This window comes from Bos grunniens, chromosome 22, assembly GCF_055505025.1.
Source record: "Bos grunniens cultivar Pamir isolate PY7600 chromosome 22, Bosgru_T2T1.0, whole genome shotgun sequence".
Taxonomy (NCBI): Eukaryota; Metazoa; Chordata; class Mammalia; order Artiodactyla; family Bovidae; genus Bos; species Bos grunniens.
The window spans coordinates 3,000,487-3,027,259 of NC_141186.1; the positions used below are offsets into that span (position 1 = coordinate 3,000,487).

Genomic DNA, 26,773 nt, shown 5'->3' on the forward strand with positions numbered 1-26,773 from the left:
AAAACAACAACAAGGAGCATGCATGACAGAGGTGGTGTGTAGCCCACACAGCTTGAAATATTTACACTCTGGTTCTTAACAGAAAGTTTGTTGACCCCCTGGCAGGCAGTAAAAACTGGGATAAAGGTATAAGTGCAGTAAAGAGGAAAAAGTCACGTGAACATTTCCATATCATTATTTTGAACTTTTAGATGAAATGGATAGTTTCCTTGAGAAATACCAACTTACTGAAAACTGCAGTTGACTCAAGAATGAATAAAAAAACTTCGGAAAATTTGATCAATAGATAAAAGTCTTTCTGTGATTACCTTGGGGCTTTCCTTGGTGGCGTAGAGGGTAAAGAATCTGCCTGCAATGAAGGAGACCTGGGTTCGATCCCTGGGTCAGGAATATCCCCTGGAGACGTGAACGGCCACCTACTCCAGTATTCTTGCCTGTAGAATCCCATGGAGAGAGGAGCATGGTGGCCTGTGGTCCATGAGGTTGCAAAGTGTCAGGCACGACTGAGCGACTAACCCTTTCCGATGCACACGTACTCGCAAAGCCTGACTAAACCTGGTACACACACATAAACTCAGTTCAGTTCAGTTGCTCAGTTCTGTCCAACTCTTTGCTGCCCCATGGACTGCAGCACACCAGGCTTCCCTGCCCATCACCAACTCCCTGAGCTTACTCAAGCTCATGTCCTTTGAGTCAGTGATGCCATCCAACAGTCTCATCCTCTGTTGTCCCTTCTCCTCCTGCCTTCAGTCTTTCCCAGCATCAGGGTCTTTACCAGTGAGTTGCCTCTTCTCATCAGGTGGCCAAAGTATTGGAATTTCAGCTTCAGCATCAGTCCTTCCAATGAATATTCAGGACTGATTTCCTTTAGGATTGACTAGTTTGATTTTCTTGGAGTCCAAGGGAGCCTTGAGAGTCTTTTCCAACACCACAGTTGGACTTGCAAAGAGTTGGACATGACTGAGCGACTTTTACTTCACTTTGATCAATGATTTAACTCTAACTGGATCTCAGAAATGTCAAGAGTGACTTCAGCGACTGAGCAACTTTACTTTCTTTCTTTTCTTTCTTCTTAAAGTCAACTGATTATAGCCTTCAATCACATCTGCAAAATATCTTCACAGCAAGAGCTGGATTAGTGTTTGTTTGAGTAACTGGGGACTAGCACCTAGGCTTGGAGAGGGCAATGGCAGCCCACTCCAGTACTCTTGCCTGGAAGATCCCATGGGCAGAGGAGCCTGGTGGGCTGCAGTCCATGGGGTCGTGAAGAGTCGGACACGGCTGAGCGACTTCACTTTCACTCTTCACTTTCGTGCATTGGAGAAGGAAATGGCGACCCACTCCAGTGTTCTTGCCTGGAGAATCCCAGGGACGGGGGAGCCTGGTGGGCTGCCGTCTATGGGGTCACACAGAGTCAGACATGACTGAAGCGACTTAGCAGCAGCAGCACCTAGCCAAATTGACCATAAAGCTGGCCATCACAGGTGGTTTCTGTCAGACTTTCACAGAACTGGTAATAATCTTTATCTTGTAGAGTGTTTCAGAGAATACAAAGAAAAGTCCCTAATTTATTGTTTAAATCATGTAACTTTGATACCAGAACAACACAAAGGTAAGAGAGGAAAGTCATGGGCAAGTCTCAGAATCAAGACAACTGCAAAAAGTCTAAACAGAATTGGAGTAGCCAAGGTGCAGGTGCTGCTGGCTGCTGCTCAGTGCTCTTCTAAAAGGTGTTGACAGTAAGAATTAAAAAAGGAAAATGCAGAGCTATCCTTATGCTTGTCTGCATGGAAATCGGAGCAGAATCTGTTGGCAGAGGATTAGAGTTAGAGTTCAGTCAGGTTGTATTGGGTTTCTGTGGTGGCTCCCATGATAAAGAATCTGCCTACAATGTAGGAGACCTGGGTTTGATCGGAGTCAGGAAGATCCCCTGGAGAAGGGAATGGCAGGCCACTCCAGTATTCTTTCCTGGAGAATTTGATGGACAGAGGAGCCTGGCAGGGTACAGTCCATGGGGTTGCAAGGAGTCAGACACGACTGAGCCACTGACACTTTTACTTTCAAGGTTGCATTGATTCAGTCAAGCCTGTATGTGTGTGTGCTCACTTGTGTCGTTGTGACCCCAAGGACTATAGCCCAGCAGGCTCCTCTGTCTGTGGGATTTCCCAGGCAGGAATACTGGAATAGGTTGCTATTTCCTTCTCCAGGGGATCTTCCCGACCCAGGGATCGAATCCGCATCTCTTACTTCTCCTGCATTGCATTGGCAGGCAGGTTCTTTACCACTAGCACCACCTGAGAAGCCTACGTACCAGAAATAAATAATTACGTTATTTATAAAAAGATACCTTTACCAACAGAAATGAGTCTAATGAAAGATGAACAGTATCTTGAAGGATGCTTTAAAAAAAATGTTTTTACTTTTGCTATCTGAATAATGCTGTCCTAATAAAATGTAGTGGGTCCAACCAACTGCCACTGTGTAATACCACATTACCTGTGTGTTGGGAAAAGTCTCCTTGTAAGTGGACCTTCACAGTTCAAACCCATGTTCACGGGTCAACTGTGTTGGTTTGAGACTTTAAATATGAACATTTATGGTGTAAATTTCCTTATAAGCCCTGCTTCAGCTTTGTCTTACACATTTTGATATGTTGTGCTTTCATTTTCATTCAGGTCAGTGTCTTCTTTTAATTCCTCTTCTGCCTTATGAATTATTTAGCAGCAGGGTATTGTTTAATTTCCAGGTATCAGGAGATTTTACTGCTATCTTTCTGTTATTACTGTCTGGTTGACTCCATTCCATTTGGTTTTTCTATAGTGTTTTTGAATGTATTTCTTTGTCTTTTTTTTAGTGGTGGTTCTGAAGATTACCGTATGCATACATAGCTTATCACAGTCTAGTCAAATCAACATTTTATCTTTCAAGTAGAAGGTAGATATCTTACTACCAAAGTTGCTTTATCCTATTCCCTTTACAATGAAGTCATCTTTAATAGTACCTCTGTGTATACTGAGAATGCTATATTTTTTGCTTCTGTCAAAAATAAATTTTAAAACTCAAGAAAAAATAGTTTACTGAGTTTACCGTTTTTGTTGCCCTTTCTTCATTCCTGTTGTTCTGAGTTTCCTTTTGTTAGTATTTCCTTCCTGTATGAATAGCTTCCTCTAGCCCTTCTTTTAGAATAGGTCTGCTGGCAGGAAATTACCTTAGCTTCTCTTCAAGTGAGTTGTCTTTATCTTAATTCCTGAAGAATATTTTCACTGGTTATAGAATTCTTGATCGACAGTGCTTTTCTTTTAATACTTGAAAATACTATGCCACTTCCTTCTGGCTTCTGTGGTTTCTGATGAGAAATCCTTTGTCTTTTGAATTTTTCTTCCCCTATATTTCTGATACTTTGATGATTTTTCTTTCTCATTTTCAGAAGTATTAGTATGGTTTGTCTGGGTGTGTATTTCTTTGGGTTTTCAACTGTTTCATTGAATTGATAGGGTTCTGTCTTTTCACTAATTTGGAAAACTTTCAGTCATTGTTTCTTCAAATATTTTTTCAGCCTTGCGATTCTTCTTTCCTCTTTTTGAGACTGTGGTAAAATCAATGTTAATTTTTTTTTTTTTTTTGGTCTTCCAGGTTCCTGAGCTTCAGTTCATTTTTTAAAAAGCCATTTTCTATTTTATAGCTTGGGAAATTATTATTGAATTATCTTCTGGTTCTCTGACTTTTATGTCATTTCTATTAGATTTTTGTATGTTAATGTTGTGTCTGGAAACCTTGCTAAACTCATTTACTAGTTCTAGTAACTTTTTATAGATTCCATTGGATTTTCTGTATAGATGATCATATGACCTTCAATTAACTATGGTTTTCTTTCTTTCTTTTCAGTCTAGAAGCCTTTTATTTTTCTTGCCTTGTTACACTGACTAGAACACCCAGTGTAATGCTTAATAGAAGTGGTAAGAACAGCCTTCTTTAGCACACTCTGTTTTAGGGGGAACCATTCCAGCATTAAATGTGATGTCAGCAGTAGGTTTTTCTATAAATGCCATTTATCATGTTGAGAAAGTTTCCTTTGGTTCCTACTTTATGGAGGTTTAAATTAGGAATGGATATTGGATTTTTGTCAAATATATTTTCTGTATCTGTTGTGATAACCATGTTTTTTAATATGATGAATTACACGTCTTCATTTTTTGAATATTAAATAAATCTTGCAATCCTGGGATAAAGCCCACCTGGTCATGAAGTATTATCCTTTTTTTTATTGCTGGATTCAGTTTGCTCATCTTTGTTAAGATTTTTACATGAGTATTCATGATGGCATATTGGGCGGTAAGTTTCTTGTAATATCTTTGTCTGATTTTGGTATCATGGTAATGCTGGCTTCAGAGCAGTTTTCTGAAGGAGTTTATGTGGAATTGATGTTATTCCTTCCTTAAATGTTTGATCACATTCACCAGTAAGGGCTCTCTGGATCTGGAATTCTTTTGTGAAAAAACTTTTGATTACAGATTCAATTTCTTTAATAGATATGGGGCTATACTGATTATGTGTCCTTATGAGTTAGGTTTGGTTATTTGTGTTTTTCAAGGAATTCGTCTACTTCATCTTTGTTGTCAAATTTATTGGCCTACATTTACAAATTAAGTACATTATTATTATATAAAAGGTGTATAATTTCTGATGTTTATGACCTCTCTTTTCCTGGCTAGGTTGTTTATCAGTTTTGAAAATCTTTTCAAAGAACCAGTTGTGGTTTCTTTGCTTTTCTCCATCATTTTGCTTGTTTGATCATTTTGTTTTCCATTTCATTGATTTATGCTTTGATCTTTATTATTTCTTTTCTTGTGTTTCTTTTCCTCTTTTTCTGATTTCTCAAGGCAGGAGCTGAAGTCATTGACTTAAAGACCATCCTTTTTTCCAGTGTAGACTTTGAGTGCTGCAAGTTTCTCTATCAGTACTATTTTAGCTGCATTACACAAATTTTGATGTGTTACATTTTCTTTCATTTACAAAAACTTTCTAATTTCCCTTTTCATTTCTGCTTAGACCCATGGATTGTTTAGAAGTGTGTTGTTTATTTTCCAGATGCTTGGAGATTTTCAAGAGATCTTTCTGTTACTGATTTCTACTTTAATCACACTGGTGTCAGGACACATACTTTGTATGATTTGAATTCTCTTACTTATTAAGATCTGTTTCATAGCCCATTCTGTAGTTTATCTTGCTAAATATTCAGCTGCTTTGAGTGGAATACTCTATAAATGTTACTTGGGTCAAGTTAGTTGTTGATGTTACAGGTTTACATGTATATTTAAATGTGTGTTTTCTAACATGGTTTGTATATTTCACATTTGTACATAACGGATTTGTTTCTTTTGATCCAAGTGTGTTCTCTGTTACTTCTTGGGGCAAATTTTGTTTTACAAAGAAGGTTACGCCAGTATCTTCCATCTGTCAAGATCTGTTTGATGTAGCCCTCTCTCCGCTGGGTATAGGCTGAGCTGAGCCCAGTGACTTGAAACCCACAGAAGGTAGCAGAAATGCGGCTGATGGCCCCCACAACAGGCGCAGAGAGAAGGCTGCTCTGCTTTCCCTTGGTTTTATTGGGCTGCTTGCTTCTGCTCATTACCTCCCTGCTGTGCCCTGTGGAGGTGATTTGGTTTCTCTTCCTCATTGAACTTGCCGTCAGTCTTCCCAGTCCTCGTGTCAAGATATATATGTGAAGAAAGAAGTCTTGGAGTAAACCCTCCAGGCCCAGCTTTTGTGGGTTTTGAAGTCAGAGCCTGTGGCTGGAGTCTCCCAGGTGAGCGCCAAACACAGAGGCAGAGAAGAATCAGTCCTGCTCCACCTACCTGAACGCCTTCCTGTAGGCTCCCTGTGCACACAGAAGGGTGTTTGTTCTGTATTCACATTGGATTAGCAGCTTGGCGTGTCTCACTGTTACAAAGATCATTTCTTTTTCAGTAAGGTTGAAAGAGATAAACTTTTCAGTTCCTACATATCTGAAAATACATATTTTCCTCCCATTTTTAAAGTCTTCGTTGAATTTGTTACAGCATTGCGTCTGTTTCATGTTTTGCTTTTTTGGTCACAAAGCATGTAGGATCTTAGCTCCCCAACCAGGGATCGAACTCTCACCTTTCACATTGGAAGGCAAAGTCTTAACCACTGGACCACCAGGGAAGTCACTGAGAATATTTTTAATTTCACTCTTGATTGGCTCTGGAATTCTTGGATATAAAGTAATTCCTTCTCAGAGCCTTGAAGTTACTTCACCATCATTTTCTTGCATCCACATCTTGCCCGTGAAACATGATGTAAATCTGGTTCTTGTTTCTCTGTGTGTGGGGTGATTTTTTTTCCCTTTTGAAGCTTTTAGGATTTTTGAGCTTCAGACTTTCATCAGTTAGGTGATCTATGGTTTGTTTCTGTCTGAGGGCTCATATCTTTTTATTTGCCTCAGTACATTGATTATATTTATTTGAAAGTCTTATTTTCTGTACTCTTTAACTGTCTTAGGAGTTGTTTACTTCTTGATTCATTGTGGTGGGCTTCTCCCTTTCACTGTGTTGTCCTTATCAAATTTAGGTGATTCTTGGCTGTTTGGTTGTTGCTGATTTTATTTGCTTTTTGAGACGATGCCCCCTTACCCTAACTGCAAATGCTATATCACTTCATAGCTACATCCAGAGGATGTTGGGGATCAGGAAAAGTTCAGGAGTTCCTGGTCTTAAGTGTCACTAGATACATACTGAGAAACTTCCTCATCTTTTGGAGATAAGTGCCTGTATTTGCTTATTTTACCCAGTCTGAAGGCAGCAAAAGAGTGACCTACTTTGACTCCTGCTGTGGTTATTTTGACCACTGATGCTTTGGCTTCCTCCAGGGAAGTCTCCTCTCTGTTTCTGTTGCTTCAGAGTGTGGGGCATGCTTCCCACTTTTGGGATCATAAGATTGCCTGCTTTAATCTGATCCCATCCACCTTTTGCTTTTTGGAATTTCTGATTATTTGGATTCTGGGAGAATACTCACCTCTTTGGGTTTTAGGGCTCTCTGGGAATTTGAGGAGCATGCTGGGGGTAGTCTGGAGCAGGAGCCCAGGCCTCCGTGTTCGTCTGACTATGCTAGTTGTGTTTGAGACACACAGAAACCTCCTGTGCTTTGTTTTTCTTTGCCAAGGTAGTTCCACTTTTTCTTCTTCTGCCAGCTCTTTCTTAAGCTACTCATTGTCAGGTGGAGAAACTACGTACATATGTGTCTTAATCTTGGATCTCTTCATCTATCCGTGGGTCTCGGTGTTGATAAAAATTCTCTTCTTATGGATTATACGAATTAAAAAATGATAATGCTTTAGTCTATGACTTTAATTTTGTCAAGACTACATGGAATATGTCACCAAATAAAAGTGTTACAATGTAGTTTGCAGAAAGTTTTAGGAAGATGTTACCTATACCTCTCATGTTTTTTTCTGTTGTATTTAAAACAATGTTTAATGATTTTCAGTGACTTAATTACAGCTTCATGAGGTTATAGAAGAGTTACTTTTTAGTATATTTGCATAGGCTTTTATTTTAAGTAAACCAGAGTGCTTATTTTTCACCTAAACAGGTGGTTTACTTGAGACTTGAGACTTTATTAAATGAAGATTTTTTTTTTTTCAGAGCAGCATCTCAGACACGTCGAAAAAGATGTTTTGATCCCTAAAATAATGAGAGAAAAGGCCCGAGAGAGATGTTCTGAACAAGTTCAAGGTAAGATTCAAATATTCATATAAAAATCAAATACGTTTTTAATAATATGATCTGAATTTAATCCTTAGCCTCAGAATGAAGTAGTCACTGAATTAATATGTATGAATTGGTTCTCACCCTTTCACTAAGATACCAGTATTTCAGCTTTCAGAACTTACAAGCAGCATTCATTTACAATTTAAAAATATTCTCCCAAATTCCCAGTAAAGAACATTTTTTCCCCCAGATGTACAGTTATAGAGAAAAAACTTGCATTTGTATTTTGGAGAAACAAGTTAATCTGGTGATTTTGATAGGGAAAGAAGAAACGTCAAATGTAATGTATACCTGTGTGTCCTCTGTCAACATATTAATAGAGGAATAAATTCTAAGATGATTTCCTTGGCAATGTTGCTATTATTGAATTATGAATGGAATCGCAGTGGTAAATACAGTGAGTCTGTTTTTTAAAAATTTTTCTATATTTTACAATTTTAAGTGGAAGGTATTTATGTAAATGCATGTACTAGGCACCCACATATGTCTGTGTTCTTTGGAAAATAGTTTTTAACATGAAGTATTCCTGTATTCTATAAATCTGGATATATTGTTGATTAATATGTAATATTACAGTGAAAAATATAAACAAAGGCATGGAAGGTGAAAATGAGACCTTAAATGATGGGTAATTAGAAAAGCAGATGGCGGTATTACTGTAGAAATGTCTTGTGTTAACAGTCTACCTCTTGGACTGGCCACGTCAGAGAAGCAGTGGCAAAGCCTTGCAGACGTGGACTTTCCCCCAGCTTCCCGTTTTCCCTCTGCCTGTGGCCTTTGCTGACGGACCGTAGTTACGCCAGGCGGGGCTGGCTGACTGCAGTTCCCCACACGTTTGTCAGCAGGAAGCCAGGTTGTATCAGCTATTGTTTGGGGACTATGTCAGGAGCAGTTGGTATCAGGCACATTCTTGTCCCTTAGATGCTGTCTCCTTAGAGAATAACCTCTGGGACTGATGGATAAAGACAATAAAAGAGAAGTTCCTCAGAATCAACACTGTGTGATGATCATTTCTTTTTCTTAAATGACTTATTATGAGCTATTCCCATTTTAAATCCATCTATAAATTAGGTTTGAATTAAATCCATCTGTAAATAAGTTTATTATAAATTATCAGGAATTTATCAGTATCATTTGATGGTCTTGCTTTCGTTATGACTTAGCTGTCTGATTGGAGCCCCTTCCCTGCCCCCCACGCCCAGATTCAGGAGAAGTTGCTCCGTTGGCACCTGCAGTGCGATTCAGTACATCCCTGGCGGTGGGTGGTCACGCTCACGGCCTCAGGAAGAGATCTTCCATCCGCCTCACAGAACTTTAAAAAATACAGATCCTGGTTCTGGTGATGGAGGAGAAAACTTAAAAATGGATAATAAAATTATAGTGTTAACTTTCACTACCAGAAAATTATTTACGTATTACTGATGTATTGGTTCAAAATTATAAACATTAGTTATTACTTATTCTGTTTTGTGAGTTTGCCCTGGTCTTCAGCTGGAGAAGAATTTGCCTGCAATGCAGGAGACCCCAGTTTGATCCCTGGGTCAGGAAGATCCCCTGGAGAGGGCATGGCAACCCACTCCCATATTCTTGCCTGGAGAACACCCATGGACAGAGGAGCCTGGCAGGTCCCACTTCATGGGGTTGCAAAGAATCAGACAGGACTGAGTGACTTTCACTTTATTCTCTTTTGTAACATGTTATTCTGATACTTAGAATGAAAGAAAGCTAGGCAACTCAGTTACAGACTGTTTACTCTCATGATTCAGATGAAAATGCAAAATGGTCCAGTGTGGGGTTCAGAACTACCTTTGCTTTGCTCTTGGACAATGAAACTTTGTTTTTGGCCTTTGAAATGAAAGAACTAGAGTGTAACTCTAAAAGGTTTATTTGTGTTACACACCTACTACTTTGTAATGGTACAGAAAAAATATTTAATTTTGCTTCTTTATCAAAACTTAAGTTGCTTACAGTGTTAATGTTAAGGTTTTCTTTCTTTCTTTAAAATCCTTTGAAGACTGAAAGCACCTTGAAATTTGAGGTTCATTTGAGTTATTTAAATGCATTTATCCCTAATAGAACATGTTATAACAAATGATCTTTGAGTATTTGGACTTTTATAATCCTATATTGATTTTTTTTTTCCTTTTAGGCCATATGGTCCAAAACGGTATTTTAGAATCTAAAATTGATTATTTTATTAAGAATGATCTTGCTGTTTAACCAGGTGAATTAGGAGAGCACATACACTGGCATTGCTCAGACAGGAGTAGAACAACTCCATTTAAACTGAACAAAAAGGCATAATGTAGAATCAGGAGACTTCCATTGTGATTTATTTACTGTTTATAGCCTTTGCTTTATTACATAATCATAGGATTCTATATAAAAGCATTATGCATCCTAATTGTATAGTTCTCAGATAAAGATATAGGAATTCTAATAAATGATCTGACTTTGTGCTAAATGCCTGAAACAAGATTATGTCAGAAAGCTTTTCTGTTTGATTTTTTTTTTTTTCCCCCTATGTCATTTCAACCCGGCTGATCATAAGAATTGGGTCAGGCTGCCAGCAACTTAGGTTTGTGAAGGGAATGGAACAGCTTTTCCAGTGACAAAGAGAAATGAAATCACTTTCAATGAAAAAAAAGAGATGCCTCATTATAGTCAGCAACAGCAGTTATTGACAGCTACACTTCCTATTAACAAGGAGCATTTAACTAAGAGTTTGGCTGTTGGATCTTTGGACTTGATCTAATTTGCCAGCATTAATTAGTTTCTTTTGAGCACAGACACTTGGTGCTCACAGCTATAGATTTGCAGGGCTAATTAGGATAGAAAATTGAACAGAATGGGGTAAGGCATTAACCTTCAACCATTACCAGCTGGGACACTGATAAAGACCACAGGGTCCAAATGCTTCTATTGATGTGAAGAGCACCCTAATGAATATCAATTTCAGCCAGGTTGCTATATTCTTACTAGTTCTGTCTTCATTATAAGTTTTAACCCGCTTTCCCGATCCCTTCATTATCTATGTCTGCAACCACTGGGTTTTACTCTACACGGGTTCAGTCTGTGTTGCACACTTCACCTTCTGTTTAAACACAATTAAAATTTGTCTTAAGTAGTGGATAATGTTTAGAATGTTCCATGGTTACATCCCGTATTGCTTCTAAAATTTGACTTTTACCTATAATTACATGATTCTAATTCTATAGTTCATTATTTATAAAGTCATGGTAACTTCACCATTGCCATGTAATGAAAATTATAACCTGAAACAAGAAAATCTCAGCTTCAGGGTAACAATTAAGCAGTGTTTGTATTAAACTTGGGTCAACCTGAGAATCTTTTGTCTTTGTAAAATAGATATACTTCGTTGTTTCTTTTTGAAGAGAAAAAGAATGTACATCACTTTTTCCCTTAGAACTTAGTTTTGATTTGATGAATAAAGATGGCTTGACTTGATGATTAAATACAGAATTGAGAGTCCCAGTCCTACTCTTATCATTTCACAAGATGATAGACTCTATTGGTAGAGCATACATCAAAAGAAAGGCATTTGTACAGTTCATTTAAATAGAAAACTCAGCTTTATAATGTTCTTCTTTTGCCAATAGCAAAGCATGAGTAGCAGTGAACAGAACCACTAAAATAAATGAACAAAGTAACGATGAGGGCTGAGTGTACTGGGGATGAACAGGAGGAAAACTCTTGAATGATGGCTAGGCTCTGCCTTTCTCCCCACTGTGTCCCCAACTCCCAAAGGCCAAAACAGAAATCCCCTTCTACCAAGTGTGGCGGTGGAATCACTGCTTTTTCTTGAATCTGCGACATACCAGCAGACGTCAGGAGGATGGTTTGATGACCTCTGGGGATTACTTTTCACTGTGTGCCTTTTTCCACACATTTGACTCTTCACTGATTTCATGATTTATATTTTCTATGTTAGTAATATTTTTAAGAATATTATTTATCATATGTATTGGTAAAGTATGCATTCTATTGTTATATTTTTTAGAATAAAGCCTTCATAAGAGGAAGAGTAACTGAAGTGCTATGTTTCGTAAAAATTCTTTGTATTTCTTTGCTTTTTTGAAATGCATAATTAGCAGTTTATAATGTCTCTGTTGACTAGGGAAGTTTGCCTTAAAAATAGTGCGTGCGTGTACTAAGTTGCTTCAGTCATGTCTGACTCTTTGTGATTTTGTGGACTGCAGCCCGCCAGGCTCCTCTGTCCATAGAATTCTCCAGGCAAGAATACTGGAGTGGGTAGCCATGCCTTCCTCCAGAGGATCTTCCTGATCCAGGAGTCAAACCTGTGTCTCTTATGTCTCCCGCATTGGCAGGTGGGTTTTTTTTTTTTTTTTTTTTTTTTTACCACTAGTGCCACCTGGGAAGCAAGAACTTTTTCTGTTTTTGGTATGACAGATCAAGGCCAGTAAGGGACTTTGACATCAGCAGTGGCCTGGAACTTTCTTTAAACTGGATATGTTCTCCTCCTCTCTGACTCCTTTCATCCCTTGCACCTTCTTTTACAGTGTTTCAGTGTTTCTTTTGAATCAGTGTTTTTTGTGGCTGTCTTTTTCATTTGTTTGGAGAAGGCGATGGCACACCACTCCAGTACTCTTGCCTGGAAAATCCCATGGATGGAGGAGCCTGGTGGGCTGCAGTCCATGGGGTTGCTAAGAGTTGAACCCAATTGAGCGACTTCACTTTCACTTTTCACTTTCATGCACTGGAGAAGGAAATGGCAACCCACTCCAGTATTCTTGCCTGGAGAATCCCAGGGACGGGGAAGCTTGGTGGGCTGCCATCTATGGGGTCGCACAGAGTCGGACACGACTGAGTGACTTCACTTTCACTTTTTCATTTGTTGGCCAATAGGTAGCATTGGTTCTAAAGGAATTGTAACAAGTTTAAGGGTGTGGATTGTTTATTTGACACATCACAGAACTGTTGTTAAATAACACAGAACCTTGATAAAAATGCCTGTCCTCTTTATCAGTCACATCATGAGAAACGCTGGACTGGAAGAAGCACAAGCTGGAGTCAAGATTGCTGGGAGAAATGTCAATAACTTCAGATACGCGGATGACACCACCCTTATGGCAGAAAGTGAAGAAGAACTAAAGAGCCTCTTGATGAAAGTGAAAGAGGAGAGTGAAAAGTTGGCCTCAAGCTCAACATTCAGGAAACGAAGATCATGGCATCCGGTCCCATCACTTCATGGGAAATGGATGGGGAAACAGTGCAAACAGTGTCAGACTTTATTTTTTGGGGCTCCAAAATCACTGCAGATGGTGACTGCAGCCATGAAATTAAGAGACGCTTACTCCTTGGAAGGAAGTTATGACCAACCTAAATAGCATATTGAAAAGCAGAGACATTACTTTGTCAACAAAGGTCCGTCTAGTCAAGGCTATGGTTTTTCCTGTGGTCATGTGTGGATGTGAGAGTTGGACTGTGAAGAAGGCTGAGCACTGAAGAATTGATGCTTTTGAACTGTGGTGTTGGAGAAGACTCTTGAGAGTCCCTTGGACTGCAAGGAGATCCAGCCAGTCCATTCTGAAGGAGATCAGCCCTGGGATTTCTTTGGAAGGAATGATGCTAAAGCTGAAACTCCAGTACTTTGGCCACCTCATGCGAAGAGTTGACTCATTGGAAAAGACTGTGATGCAGGAGGGATTGGGGGCAGGAGGAGAAGGGGACGACAGCGGATGAGATGGGTGGATGGCATCATTGACTCGATGGACGTGAGTCTGAGTGAACTCCGGGAGTTTGTGATGGACAGGGAGGCCTGGCGTGCTGCGATTCATGGGGTTGCAAAGAGTCAGACACGACTGAGCGACTGAACTGAACTGAACAACTGAAATATGTTGCGTTTTACTAAATTCCAAAGGTAGATGAATTAACAAAAGAGGAACTTCAAATTAAGAATGCTTAGGATATCCTGGCAGAGAACTACCAAGGCATCATTAAAACTGATCTGAGGCCTACAGACTATGAATGGTCAAAGTAATCAGTCTTTCCAACTCTGTTACTTGAACCTGCCCCACATTTCCTACTGGTTGTTTGAATTGTACCTGTATCATCACATAAGTATTTGCCGTATAACTAGTTCACCAATGTTGACTCACACTGAAATGGAGATGCAGCACATCTTTAGGCAGGTTTGGATCAATTAGGAGGACGAGATATAAAATCATCAAATATGATGAATGTCTGTTATGTGTAAGAGTATGTTATGTAGTCTAAGGAGCATAAAGGGATTTAAGGCACAAGTCCTCTCTTTTGGACCTTCCCTGGATGTGTCAGGTTCCCTGGGCTTAGTACTTTCCTACAAAGGCTTATTGTCCTCAGTGCACAATCATGCTCACAGCTAAGGTTTATTACAGCAAAACCAGGCAAGGGAAAAGGTGAAGGTTAGAGGAGACCAGGCGCGAGCTTCCTTGAGTTCTTACTCAGTAAAGTCAGTCAACTTGAGCATAACTCTTCTGTGGTCAAATTGTGGGGACATGTGAAGTGCTGTCTCTGGGGAGACTCAGTAGAGGCTCAGGGAGTTGGTGATGTGGCAGTTTCTGCATAGCATGTACCAACATTTCAGACTCCCAGAAGGAAAGCCCATGTGGAGCACAAACCACATGCTTTACCCAGCTGGTCGAAGCACAGGGAGCGGCTCTTACCAATTAGGGAATAGTGAGAGTGCTCCCCAAATCCAGGTTCTGACACAGCTAAGGGTCAGCCTCGGAAGCACTTCTTTCTAAGGAGTGCAGTGTCAGGCCTGTCATGGTAACTCTTTCTTGCACACAGACACAGTAAAAGTTATTATGTTTAATAACTGTATTATTATTATTTTTTTGGTCATACCCTGTGGCATGCAGGATCTTTAGTTTCCCAACCATGGATGGAAACCACACCCCCTGCTGTGGAAGTGCAGAGTCTTAACCACTGGGCCACCAGAGAAGTCCCTGTATTTAGTAACTTTCTAATAGTTAAATAATTATGTTTAATTAAAGTTATTATGTATGCCTATTGGGCCTGATGTCATGTCAGTGGAATCATGGGTAGTAGACCTCTGTCAGTCACAAATCCAGCTGAATGATTTTTAAAACAACTGAGCACAGTGTTTGATGGTCATGACTCATTGACTGTGTAATTCTTGGTCACACTCATTAATTCACACTTCTGCTGTAGGACTCATGATTGTCTTGACTTATAATGGTTTCTGAATAGTGGCAATTTTATAATAAAATTATGTATACTTGGACATCAGTACTCTTGACTAATATGGCCAGTTCTTATTTCACAAAGAAAGATGCAGTGTATTTGTTTTAGGAGTTCAGCTAAATCTTTAAATGACTCAATTAGCAGGGAATATTGTTAGGGCATATAAATTTAGTATTTTTTTCTTTTTCTTTGGCTGCACCCTGCAACATGTAGGATATTAGTTTCCCTACCAGGTATCAAACCTGCACTCCTCAGTGGAAGGGAAGATTCTTAACCACTGGATCGCCAGGGAAGTGCTGAATTTAGTATTTTAAAAACTGATTTATGCAACTCATCTCCGAAGGTTTAAGAGTGAAAAGTCTATGTTTTGAACACAAAGCCAAAAAATTACATTGCTTGGAACTTAGAAATGTTGTTAAAATGAGTAAATATTATTAATATAAAGTATGAGTTATAGCTGCTTCTATCAGTACTTCATTAACAAGTTTGTGTTATTTTCCTAGATTTCTTAGCTGTTCAACTTTCAAATATTTTGCCATAATAGACTTAAATCTTGTCATCTTATGTGCAGTTAATCCAGACTTAACTGTAGTCTTTAAACAGTTCCATGCCTTGTTTATAAAATCTGAATATGAGATCACACTTCATTAAAGCTACCTGATGATTTTGAGTTGTGATTGCGATTCTTTCCAGATAATCAGGGACTGATACTCACAGCCAGTTATATTTTGGCTAGATACATTCTCATTAGAATCTTATATGTCCGTGGAAAAATTTTTGGCTTGTACAAAACTCTGGAATATGTTAAATTGATAGATGTAGAACTATTTAAGATATAACCAGTTTTGGGGGGGGATGGTCTAGAATTTGCAGCCCATCCTAAAGGAAATCAGTCCTGAATATTCATTGGAAGGACTGATGCTGAAGCTGAAATTCCAGTCCTTTGGCCACCTGATGCAAAGAACTGGCTCATTTGAAAAGACACTGATGCTGGGAAAGATTGAAGGCAGAGGAGAAGGGGACGACACAGGATGAGATGGTTGGATGGCATCACTGACTAGAAGGACATGAGTTTGAGTAAGCTCTGGGAGTTGGTGATGGACAGGGAAGCCTAGCGTGCTGCAGTCCATGGGGTTGCAAAGAGTTGGACATGACTAAGTGACTGGACTGAACTGAACTGAACTAATAATATATAAAACAGATAAACACAGTACTTTTTGGTTTTATTACAAGTTATTAATTTCATTACATTTAAGGAGTCAGTACGTGAAAACAATGTTGTATTTCCATGAAGCAAATCTGAACTCAGATGTTATGGAATACAGTTGTAGCCTAGTGGGTATTTCCCAGTTCATTTTTGTGGTTTACTCTTTTGGGGGATGCAAATGTAGAGTAAATCCTAAATCACATAAAGAAGTTGTTCTAAATAGAAATGATTTCTTATAATTTACTCAAAGAATTGTTCAATTAAGTAGATATAATAGAAGTTTTGTTCTGAGGCTCAGAAACAAGTTTATCTGGCATCATATTTTAATATATTGGTTGTCTCCAAAGTGTTATATACTATTTGCATATATTTTAGTGTTTGTCAGCTTTTACCTGACTAAGATATATTTTGACAAAGCAAAACAGAATTTTCAGATGCCCTTAAGCACTTGAATGGGCCCTTAGGGTTATATGGAACATAGTCATTCAAAAGTATTTACTGAGTATTTCCAATGTGCTCCTCACCATTATATGAACAGTCAGTAAAACAGACAAAAATATTTGCCCTTATAATTCTTAGATTTCAGTGAAGGAAGGTGGTGAATACCTTAAGTTATTGTAAGAAAATATAAGTGATGTAGAGAGTAATGAAGTTGGGTCAGAGCAGTGAGGATGCTGGTGTTAGACGAGGCTGCAGTTTTTAGTAGGTGGTCAGTGTAGGTACCAAGGAGGTGACATTTGGACAGAATTCTTGTAGGAGGTGAAAAGGTGAGACATACAGACATCTCTGGGAGGAGCGGTGTGAACAGAGGAGTAGCACTTGGGAAGAGGCAGACGCAGTGGGCGTGGCTGGCATGTTGGAGGGGCGCTAGAAAGGTCCTTGTGGTTAGGGTGGGAAGTGAGAGTTCAGAGGGTGATGAGTGCAGGATCAGGGTCTTGAGAGCACCGAGGAGCCAAATGAAAGGACGTGATGGCTTAGAGCAGTGGAGGGAGGTGGGTCTGATGCACGAAGCGCCGCACCACTCCCTGCTGTATTCGGAGTAGATGGGTCAGGGTGAGGGCTAAGTGGGGGCCAGGTGAAGGATGTGCGTGTGATGGTCCAGCTGACGAGGTGGAGGAGCAGCGGGTGGTGCCAGGGAGCAGACCTGGAGTGTCTTTGCAGACAGGGTTGAGAGAGACCTGTGGTTAACAGAGATGGGAAACCTGCATGTCTAGAAATTTTATGATTTTATTTTAGCTTCTGGCAATTGATAGACTGGGAGTTTGGACACGTGAACTCTGAGGTGTCTGGTAGACATCTCAGTTTGAAGCCACTATATTGGACAGTGGTAAAAATTCATCACTCTTTTCAAGGGAAATGAATATTTACCCAGTTGTGGTGGGTCTGGTATGTTTCTAATGTTTTTGTGTAAGTTCTTTTAGTATATGTTTGACACATGGTGTTGACTTAGTGATAAAAACTGACACTTTTATTCCTTGGTTTTAAGATGCCACCTGGACCACTTTCCTTCCAGAGTAAATCGTGACTACATGATGTGTTTATTCAGCACACTGTCTGTAGTACTGCTGGCTGGGGACCTGGACTCACTGCACTGAAGAAGCTGAATTGGCCATTGGTGTCACATGACAGGTTGCCAAGGGTAGCGGTTATGGCTCCTCGGTGCTGACTCTGATGGTTTGTAAGTGTGCCGGCATGGTGGTGCTGTGGCTGCCGGGCGTGGTGGGTTTTTTAGGCGTTGATGCACTTTGTCTAGTACTTGTCCTTTCAGCCTGTGTGCTGAGTTTATCTGTGGTTACTGCTTTTTAGTTCTGGATCGTGTTTGCTTTGCTGTAAACTATTTATCTCAGACTTCACCTAGATTGAAAAGTCATTTTCTTCCAATAGCGTAAGTAATTGTTATTATTCACTTCACTTTGTGCACTTCCAATGCTGTTTTCTGTAGCACTCTTTCTGGGGGGTGTAGCCCTATGTATGTAAACTGTAGACCATTTATTTACTCATTAAAAATGCGGTCATACTCACATGGTGTGCTAATTTGGATTATGTGTTGAACTTAAATGTTTTAGTTTTATAATTTAATAGTTTCTACTATTATAGTTTAATAGTTTCTACTACTATAATAGTTTCTACTTTTTTGATGTTTAGTTTTTACTAAAATTGAAAGTCTTCTTGATTTTCATTACCCTAGTAATCTTATGAAAAATACACTCAAAATATTATGTGCTAATTAATGGTTGATTTTAGGAAGGATTGCTAGCAAATCTGAACATGTTTTTTTATCATGCTAACTTTAAAAAAACATGATGTAAAATTGTGTACATAATTTAAGCCTAATGATAACAAAATGATAGATGCATATAGAAAAACATACGTTCAAAGTTTAATAAGTATCTGGAAATGTGGGAAGGAAGAAGGTGGATCGTAAGTTATTTCTTCTCCTATGTATGTTTTTTTTCATATTTTCCAAAGCTTTATGTTTTTATATTACTTTCTTGAAATAAACTTATGCCCTGTATGTGCAAATTACAAGTATGTAGCTTGATGAATTAAGATGTAGTAAACATGCCTGTGTCACCACTGTTGAAGCCAAGAGACAGAAGTGACCAGAAGTCACTTTCTCTGTGTTCCCTCCCGATCACTGTCCTTTTCCTCTTCCCAGAAGGGAGCGTAGATTAGTTCGCATGTGTTTTAATGTAAATGGAGTCGTATGGTATGTGTTCCTTTGCGCCTCGCTTCTTCCACTGAACTTTGTGAGGCTCACCTGTGTCTTGCATGTAGTAACAGTCCTTCCCTGTCGTCGTCACGTGGCACCGTGCTGTGAACGTGCTGTTCCTCCGTTCTGCTGTGGTAGAGATTGAGGTCATTCTTGGTTTTATGCAGATAACTCTCCTGTAAACAGTTTTGTTCACGTTCTTTGGTACCTGTGTACGTGTATTTCTATTATTTATATACTTAGTAGTGGTATTTCTGGGCCCTGTAATGTGCATGATAGACTTCCAGATAACTGAACGCACATACACTCAACTTTTAAAAACAATCCATGAAGTAATATGGGAGGAAGAGAGTGGATTATGGGTGATTTTAAATTTTCATAGGTTGTTCTCCATAATGAACATATATTTCTTAAAAAATAAATCTATAAAAACTCACCATATATTTTATAATACAGTAAAGCTATAAATATATAAAGAGTAAAATTTTCCATATGTTCTATAAACGTATAGAAAGATCATAAACTAGGAAAATATTTCTAACATATGTGACAAATATTTGATATCCTTAGTATATAAAGATGTACTGTCCATGAAGAATCAGTGAATATCCAGTTAAAAAAAAAATGCAAAGGACACAAAGCTTCTTTCTGATAAAGTACATATTATTAAACATATTCTCACTTTCAGTGGGTTAATTGAAAACCACATCCAATATGTAATTTGTGAACTTAATATGATTTAAAATTTCACAAGGGAGACTTTATGCTTCTGGCCTGGCCTAATAGCTGTATCACACACATCCTTCTGTAGAAAACAATATAAACTATGAACAAAATTTAAAGAGAACCACCTGAAGGCCTTGGAGGATAAACAAGAACAGATGGAATTCAGAGGAAGTCAAACACTGATGTTTGACTGAGAGGAAGCTGCTGCTGCTCCTGTTGCTAAGTCGCTTCAGTCGTGTCCGACTCTGTGCAACCCCACAGACGGCAGCCCACCAGGCTCCCCCGTCCCTGGGATTCTCTAGGCAAGAACACTGGAGTGGGTTGCCATTTCCTTCTCCAGTGCATGAAAGTGAAAAGTGAAAGTGAAGTCACTCAGTCGTGTCTGACTCTTAGCGACCCCATGGACTGCAGCCCACCAGGCTCCTCCATCCACGGGATTTTCCAGGCAAGAGTACTGGAGTGGGGTGCCATTGCCTTCTCCGGAGGGGAGGCTGAGACTGACCAAAACAAAAACACATTGGTCTTACTGGCTTGAAGAAACAAACACAGGGTTTGGTATAACTGCAAGCCCTGAAAAGTTTGTGTTTGTACGTGGAGGAGAGGGGAGGAGCATAAATCCCAAGGATTGAGCCAGAGAAGAGGAGCTTCGTACTCTGTGCATGAACTGTGGTCAGTCCTGAACTTCATGTGGGGCACATTCCAAGCAGCTCAGTTAAGGCTAAAAGAACTGAGCCAAAATTTGAGCTCTACTCACTGTACATTGTTGGGGAGACAGGCTTTTGCAGTTTGAGTTCAGTGAAGAAAATTGATTGTTTAAAGGAAAAAGAAAAAAAAATTCTTGAGAGAGACAGAACAGGATCCACACTTTTTACATGATATTCACAGTATTCATGATCAATGTGAAATTATTCAGTGTACACAGAAACAGGAAAATATGACGGATTCTTAAGTCAGCAGAGTCGAACTTTAGGATTAGTAAAATGATGGAATTAGCAGACAAGGATTTTATCTCAGCTGTTGTAATTGTTTAAGAATGTAATGGAAAATATGGTTGCAATGAATAAAAGGAAAATCTTAACAGAATCTGAAACGAGAAAGACCCAAATCAAAATTCTAGAACTGAAATATCTGGTATAGAAAACCGTAGAATAAAAATGACAGAAGGAGTGATGAATATAGTGATAGATCAGTAGGAATATTCAATCTTAAGAACAGAGAAAAGGTTAAAAATGAACAGACTCTCAGGGACCTGTAGGAGCATAAGGTTGATAACCTTTATAGTAATAGGAATTGCCTACTTATCAGAATGACTACAATGAAAACACTGACAGCATTCACTAAACATAGACCTGCCCACTGACCCAGCAATGCTACCCAGAAGAAGTGAAACACCTTGCATCCCTGTGCAGTTAGTACATACAGTAGCTCATCAGATAGCCCCAAACTGCAAACAACCCAGGGGTCTCTCAAAAGGAGAAAGGGTACACTCTGGAGGACTTATGCAGTAGATACTGTTCAACAGTAAAATGGAACATACTAGTGTTATGCGCGGTAGCACAGACGAATCTCGGACTGTCATTCTGAATGGCACTCTTTAAAAATATTGTGTTCTAGAACAGGCAGCATTTGTATGGTGTTCTGGAACAAGTCCCACTAATCTAAATGATGAATAGCCAGTTTAAAAAATGAGCAAAGGACACAAAATTTCTTTCTGATAAATCACATATAAATTTCCGATAAAGTACATATTCAGTTCAGTCGCTCAGTCCTGTCTGACTCTTTGCAACCCCATGGACTGCAGCATGCCAGGCTTCCCTGTCCATCACCAACTCCTGGAGTTTACTCAAACTCATGTCCATTGAGTCGGTGATGCCATGCAACCATCTTATCCTCTGTCGTCCCCTTCTTCCGCCTTCAGTCTTTCCCAGCATCAGGGGCTTTTCCAGTGAGTCAGTTCTTCACATCAGGTAGCCAAAGTATTGGAGTTTCAACTTCAGCATCAGTCCTTCCAATGAATATTCAGGACTGATTTCCTTTAGGATGGACTGGTTTGGTCTCCTTGCAGTCCAAGGGACTCTCATGAGTCTTCTCCAATACCACAGTTCAAAAGCATCAATTCTTTGGCGCTCAGCTTTCTTAATAGTCCAATTCTCACCACCATACATGACTGTAGGAAAAACTGTAGCTTTGACTAGATGGACCTTTGTCAGCAAAGTAATGTCTCTACTTTTTAATATGCTGTCTGTTGGTCATAGCTTTTCTTCCAAGGAGCAAGCGTCTTTTAATTTTGTGGCTGCAGTCACCATCTACAGTGATTTTGGAGGCCCCCCCCCCAAAAAAAAATAAAGTCTGTCACTGTTTCCTTTGTTTCCTCATCTATTTGCCATGAAGTGATGGGCCGGATGCCATGATCTTCGTTTTCTAAATGTTCAGTTCTAAGCCAAGTTTATTATTCTCCTTTTTCACTTTCATCAAGAGGCTCTTTAGTTCTTCTTTGCTTTTTGCTGTAAGGGTGGTGTCATCTGCATCTATTTGAGATTATTGATATTTCTCCTGGCAATCTTGATTCCAGCTTGTGCTTCATCCAGCTCGGCATTTCGCATGATGTAGCCTGCATATAAGTTATATAAGCAGGGTGACAGTATACAGCCTGGATGCACTCCTTTCCCGATTTGGAACCAGTCTGTTGTTCCATGTCCGGTTCTACCTGTTGCTTCTTGGCCTGCATACAGATTTCTCAGAGGGCAGATCAGGTGGTCTGGTATTCCCATCTCTTGAAGAATTTTCCACAGTTTGTTGTGATCCACACAGTAAAAGGCTTTGGTGTAGTCAATAAAGCAGAAGTAGATGTTTTTCTGGAACTCTCTTGCTTTTTTAATGATCCAGTGGATGTTGGCAATTTGATCTCTGATTCCTCTGCCTTTTTGAAATCCGGCTTGAACATCTGGAAGTTCACGGTTCATGTACTGTTGAAGCCTGGCTTGGAGAATTTTGAGCATTACTTTGCTAGTGTGTGAGATGAGTGCAATTGTGCAGTAGTTTGAACAGTCTTTGGCATTGCCTTTCTTTGGGATTGGAATGAAAACTGACCTTTTCCAGTCCTGTGGCCACTGTTGAGTTTTCCAAATTTGCTGGCATATTGAGTGCAACACTTTCACAGCATCATCTTTTAGGATTTGAAAAAGCTCAACTGGAATTCCATCACCTCCACTAGCTTTGTTCGTAGAATGCTTCCTAAGGCCCATTTGACTTTGGACTCCAGTATGTCTGGCTCTAGGTGAGTGATCACACCATCGTGATTATCTGGGTCATGAAGATCTTTTTTGTATAGTTCTTCTGCGTATTTTTGCCACCTTTTCTTCATGTCTTCTGCTTCTGTTAGATCCATACCATTTCTGTCCTTTATTTTGCCCTTTATGCTAATAGCTGAGAAAAAAGAAGCTAAAGGCAAAAGAGATAGCAAAAGATATACCCATTTGAATGCAGAGTTCCAAAGAATAGCAAGGGGAGAGGGATAAGAAAGCCTTCCTCAGTGATCAATGCAAAGAAATAGAGGAAAACAATGGAATGCTAAAGACTAGAGATCTCCTTAAGAAAATTAGAGATACCAGGGAAAATTTCATGCGAAGATGGGCACAGTAAAGTACATATTATTAACAATAGTATAAAGTATGCTCTCATTTTGAGTGTGTTAATTGCAAACCACACCCAGTATGTAACTAATAAACTTGATATGACTTCCAAATTCATAACACACACCTGACTGCTAGGGGACGGGTTCTGATTAGAAAGGGACATTAAAGCAACTTTCTGGAGTGATTTTGATGTTTTGTGCTTTGATTTGTGTTGCACAGGTGTGTGCTTTTGTTGAGTATTGTATTTAAGATTTGTTTATTTCACTGTATATACATGTCATCTACTAGTAAAAATATAGAACTCTGATCATGCCCATCATGAAGTAAGTGGTGAGAAAATGTATATGAGCTATAACGTTGCTGAGGCTTTGGAGAAGCAGTTTCTACACTGCTGGCTTAGAATATAGATCAGCATGATGTCAGCAAAAGAGTTGGTAAATATTTAAAAAAATTAACAAAGATTCCTAAATATGGCTTCCCTGTGTGTGTGAAGGCAGTGATTAGAGATGTGCCATAGCGTTGGGTGTAATATAAAAGTCTGTCAAAAACTTTGACGTCAAGAGTTGATTGGTTATAAAGATTACGTTATCAGAAGTGATAATATACATATTGTGATCTTGTGACCGTAATGATTCGTTTTCAATATGAGAGACTGGCATACTATGTAATTTTCACCCAGGGTTGCTGGTCTGCAGTGGTCAGCTCCTGCCCTCTGCCTGTGTCTCTCACTGGAGCCCAGCTGTGCGCATTTTCTTAGGTATTACCTGTGGCCCCTCTCACGCTGCTGTAGTAGATTGGAGTAGTTGCAGCAGAGACAATACAGCTCACAAAGCCTAAAATATTTACCATTAACTTCTTTGCTGAAAAAATTTCCTAATCCCTTGTTTGCGTGCATACATGCAGTTGTGTCCAACTCTCTTTGACCCCATGGACTATAGCCTGCTAGGCTCCTCTGTCCATGGGATCATCCTCAGCAGGAACAGTGGAGTGGGTTGCCATTTCCTGCTCCGGGAGAGTCTTCCCAACCCAAGGATTGAACCTGCATCTCCTGCATTGTGAGGTGGATTCTTTACCACTGCGTCACCTGGGAAGTACAATCCCTAGTTTAATTAGATAAAATTTTTAAAAATATAGAAGGCCTTGCCAAAAGTAACTAATTCATAAGCACAACACTGTGTGCATAAGTGTGACTGAGACCAAGTTGGTCTTTATCCTTAAGTATGGGAGGTGGGAGTTAGACTGGCAATGTGTGTGTAATCAACATCCATAGTTTTATTCTGCACTGGAATATCATATACAAGTCCTTACTTTCAAAATGCATAAATGCCTAGTCTGTTTATATTGAGTTTTTTAATCCCCTTGATTCTACATCATAACCTTATAACTGGTTTTAGTGATGACCAGACTCAAAAAACATAGCACCAATTTAACCCTGAATTTATGGTATTAGACATCTTTCCCTATTTTTTGTATTAACTATGAATGTTTTGGTTGCTCTGTGATTGTAGCTGTTCTTAGTTTTCATGTGTTTTCATGTGTCTCTTTTCCTGAACCTTAATTTCATTTGCTTCCATCATGGAGGCTCAGCCCCAAATTATGTAGGCAAGCCTTCCAGTTCTTTTCCAGAGCCACAAAGATTCTTGGTAAACTCCTCTTGGGAAATGATAAATCCAAGTATATTTTTGCAGTCTTCATTCTCAACCCCCTTTTATCCTGTAAATCACACGATTACCCCTTTCCCTCTTTCCTGTTAGGAAAATCGCTCCCCTTGTGGCACACAAACTTTCCCTTCCACGGTGGTCTTTCCTGTGTGTTCCGTCAACACGACCTTTGATTGTCAGATTTCAAATCTTGACTCTAATCTCCATGAGCAGAGATTGATTTGTAGTCGTCTTAGATCCCTGAGTTCACAGGATGATGTCATGTGAGTGATTAGCTTACAGTTTTAGGGAAGACAGTTGCCCTGACATGAAGCTGTGGTCCTTACCCAGCCTGTGCCTGTGTGCTCGGTCCTCCCCACCCTGGTGGTGCTCCCCGTGCACAGAGCTGAGGAGACACCCTCGATACCCTGTTTGAGAGGAAGGCCCTGCGTCACGACACATTTACACTCAAAAACTGTGTACAGATGGAGTTACAATGTTGTTCTAGTTAGCAAGTATGTATTATAGAGTATATATACAAGCATGAGAATTGGTCCTTTAAAAATCTTAATTTGGATTAAAGAACATACACATACATGACTCATCGAGTTATTACTCTAATCCTGCATATCAGCCAGGGAAATTCTCAGCTCATTTTTGTTATGTTGCTGCTGCTGCTGCTGCTAAGTCACTTCAGTCGTGTCCGACTCTGTGAGACCCCATAGACGGCAGCCCACCAGGCTCCCCTGTCCCTGGGATTCTCCAGGCAAGAACACTGGAGTGGGTTGCCATTTCCTTCTCCAGGGCATGAAAGTGAAAAGTGAGAGTGAAGTCGTGTCTGACTCTTAGCGACCCCATGGACTGCAGCCCACCAGGCTCCTCCGTCCATGGGATTTTCCAGGCAAGAGTACTGTTTGTATGTTAACTCTCATCATATGTGTATATTAGACTCATATATGCTCCGTTTTTGAGTTTCACTAAAAGAAAAGGCTGAGTCAAAGATTCCACTGTTAAGTGTATAGGTTAGTGTCCTTGATAGCTAATACACCTTTCACATTGGTATACAATAACTCTTTTTTTCCATGCCAATATTTTGAGTGGCCCTATTTGAATATCAAGACTTCTGCCTCACTGATGCAGAGTCAGCTTAGATCGGCAGTCAGGAAACCCCTTCTATGTTTTTGATCTTGAAGGAACATTGGTTTTCCTATAGTGGGTTATACTGGGACCTTTTTAGGGTTAATTGTCATTGGGTTGGATTCTTCACCTTTTTTCCCTATACATTTTAACATACCATTTAATGAATGTAAAGTTATGCAGAACATTTATATTAAATAGACTTGTTAAGTATGTCTTTCCTATCTGCTGCATGGTTCCTGCTGAGAGTGTTAATATTCAAATATCCATATATGATGTGAGTCATTCCGGAAGATGCCTAATAAGAATATACCATATTCTTCATCTTTGAATTATCACTGTTCAAGAATATATTCCATAATGATATTTTTCAGCAGTGGGTGGAATATCTCTGTTTTCTTCTATTTCCTTTTTGTTTCAAAGGAGAAGTTCCAAGGTTTAAGGAAATAGGTCATGGCATCTATAAACTGGTCAGGAACTGAAGTATATTATGAAATAAAAAATGAAGCTGAGTTGCCCTCTAGGGGTTCAGTTTTAACACAGCACATGTGGAAACAAGGTAATGAGATCTTGGGGGGAGGGGTCTGCCAAACAGGAAAGCTCTGTTCATTTTCTGTGGGGTGTGACCAGTCAAAGCAAGCTGACTTTGTAATTAAAAATGAGAACATCCCAATTTTGTAACCTACAGGCAGTTT

The 26,773-nt window shown here is 39.5% G+C and overlaps 1 protein-coding gene across 10 annotated transcripts in view; it reads left to right on the forward strand.

The window, feature by feature from the left end:
• The window catches only part of CMC1 (C-X9-C motif containing 1), a 76,831-nt gene that overhangs the window by 15,294 nt on the left and 34,764 nt on the right, over positions 1-26,773 (forward strand). For 5 of the 10 annotated variants that reach the window (XM_086365619.1, XM_086365621.1, XM_086365622.1 and 2 more), the window contains exon 2: positions 7,665-7,754. In XM_086365619.1, coding sequence (XP_086221745.1) covers positions 7,712-7,754 — 43 coding nt within the window. In that variant the 5' untranslated portion in view covers positions 7,665-7,711. Of the gene's footprint in view, positions 1-7,664; positions 7,755-12,010; positions 12,140-17,762; positions 17,906-26,773 lie in introns of those variants that run through there. The other 5 variants (XM_086365624.1, XM_086365616.1, XM_086365623.1 and 2 more) reach the window with 3 other exon arrangements.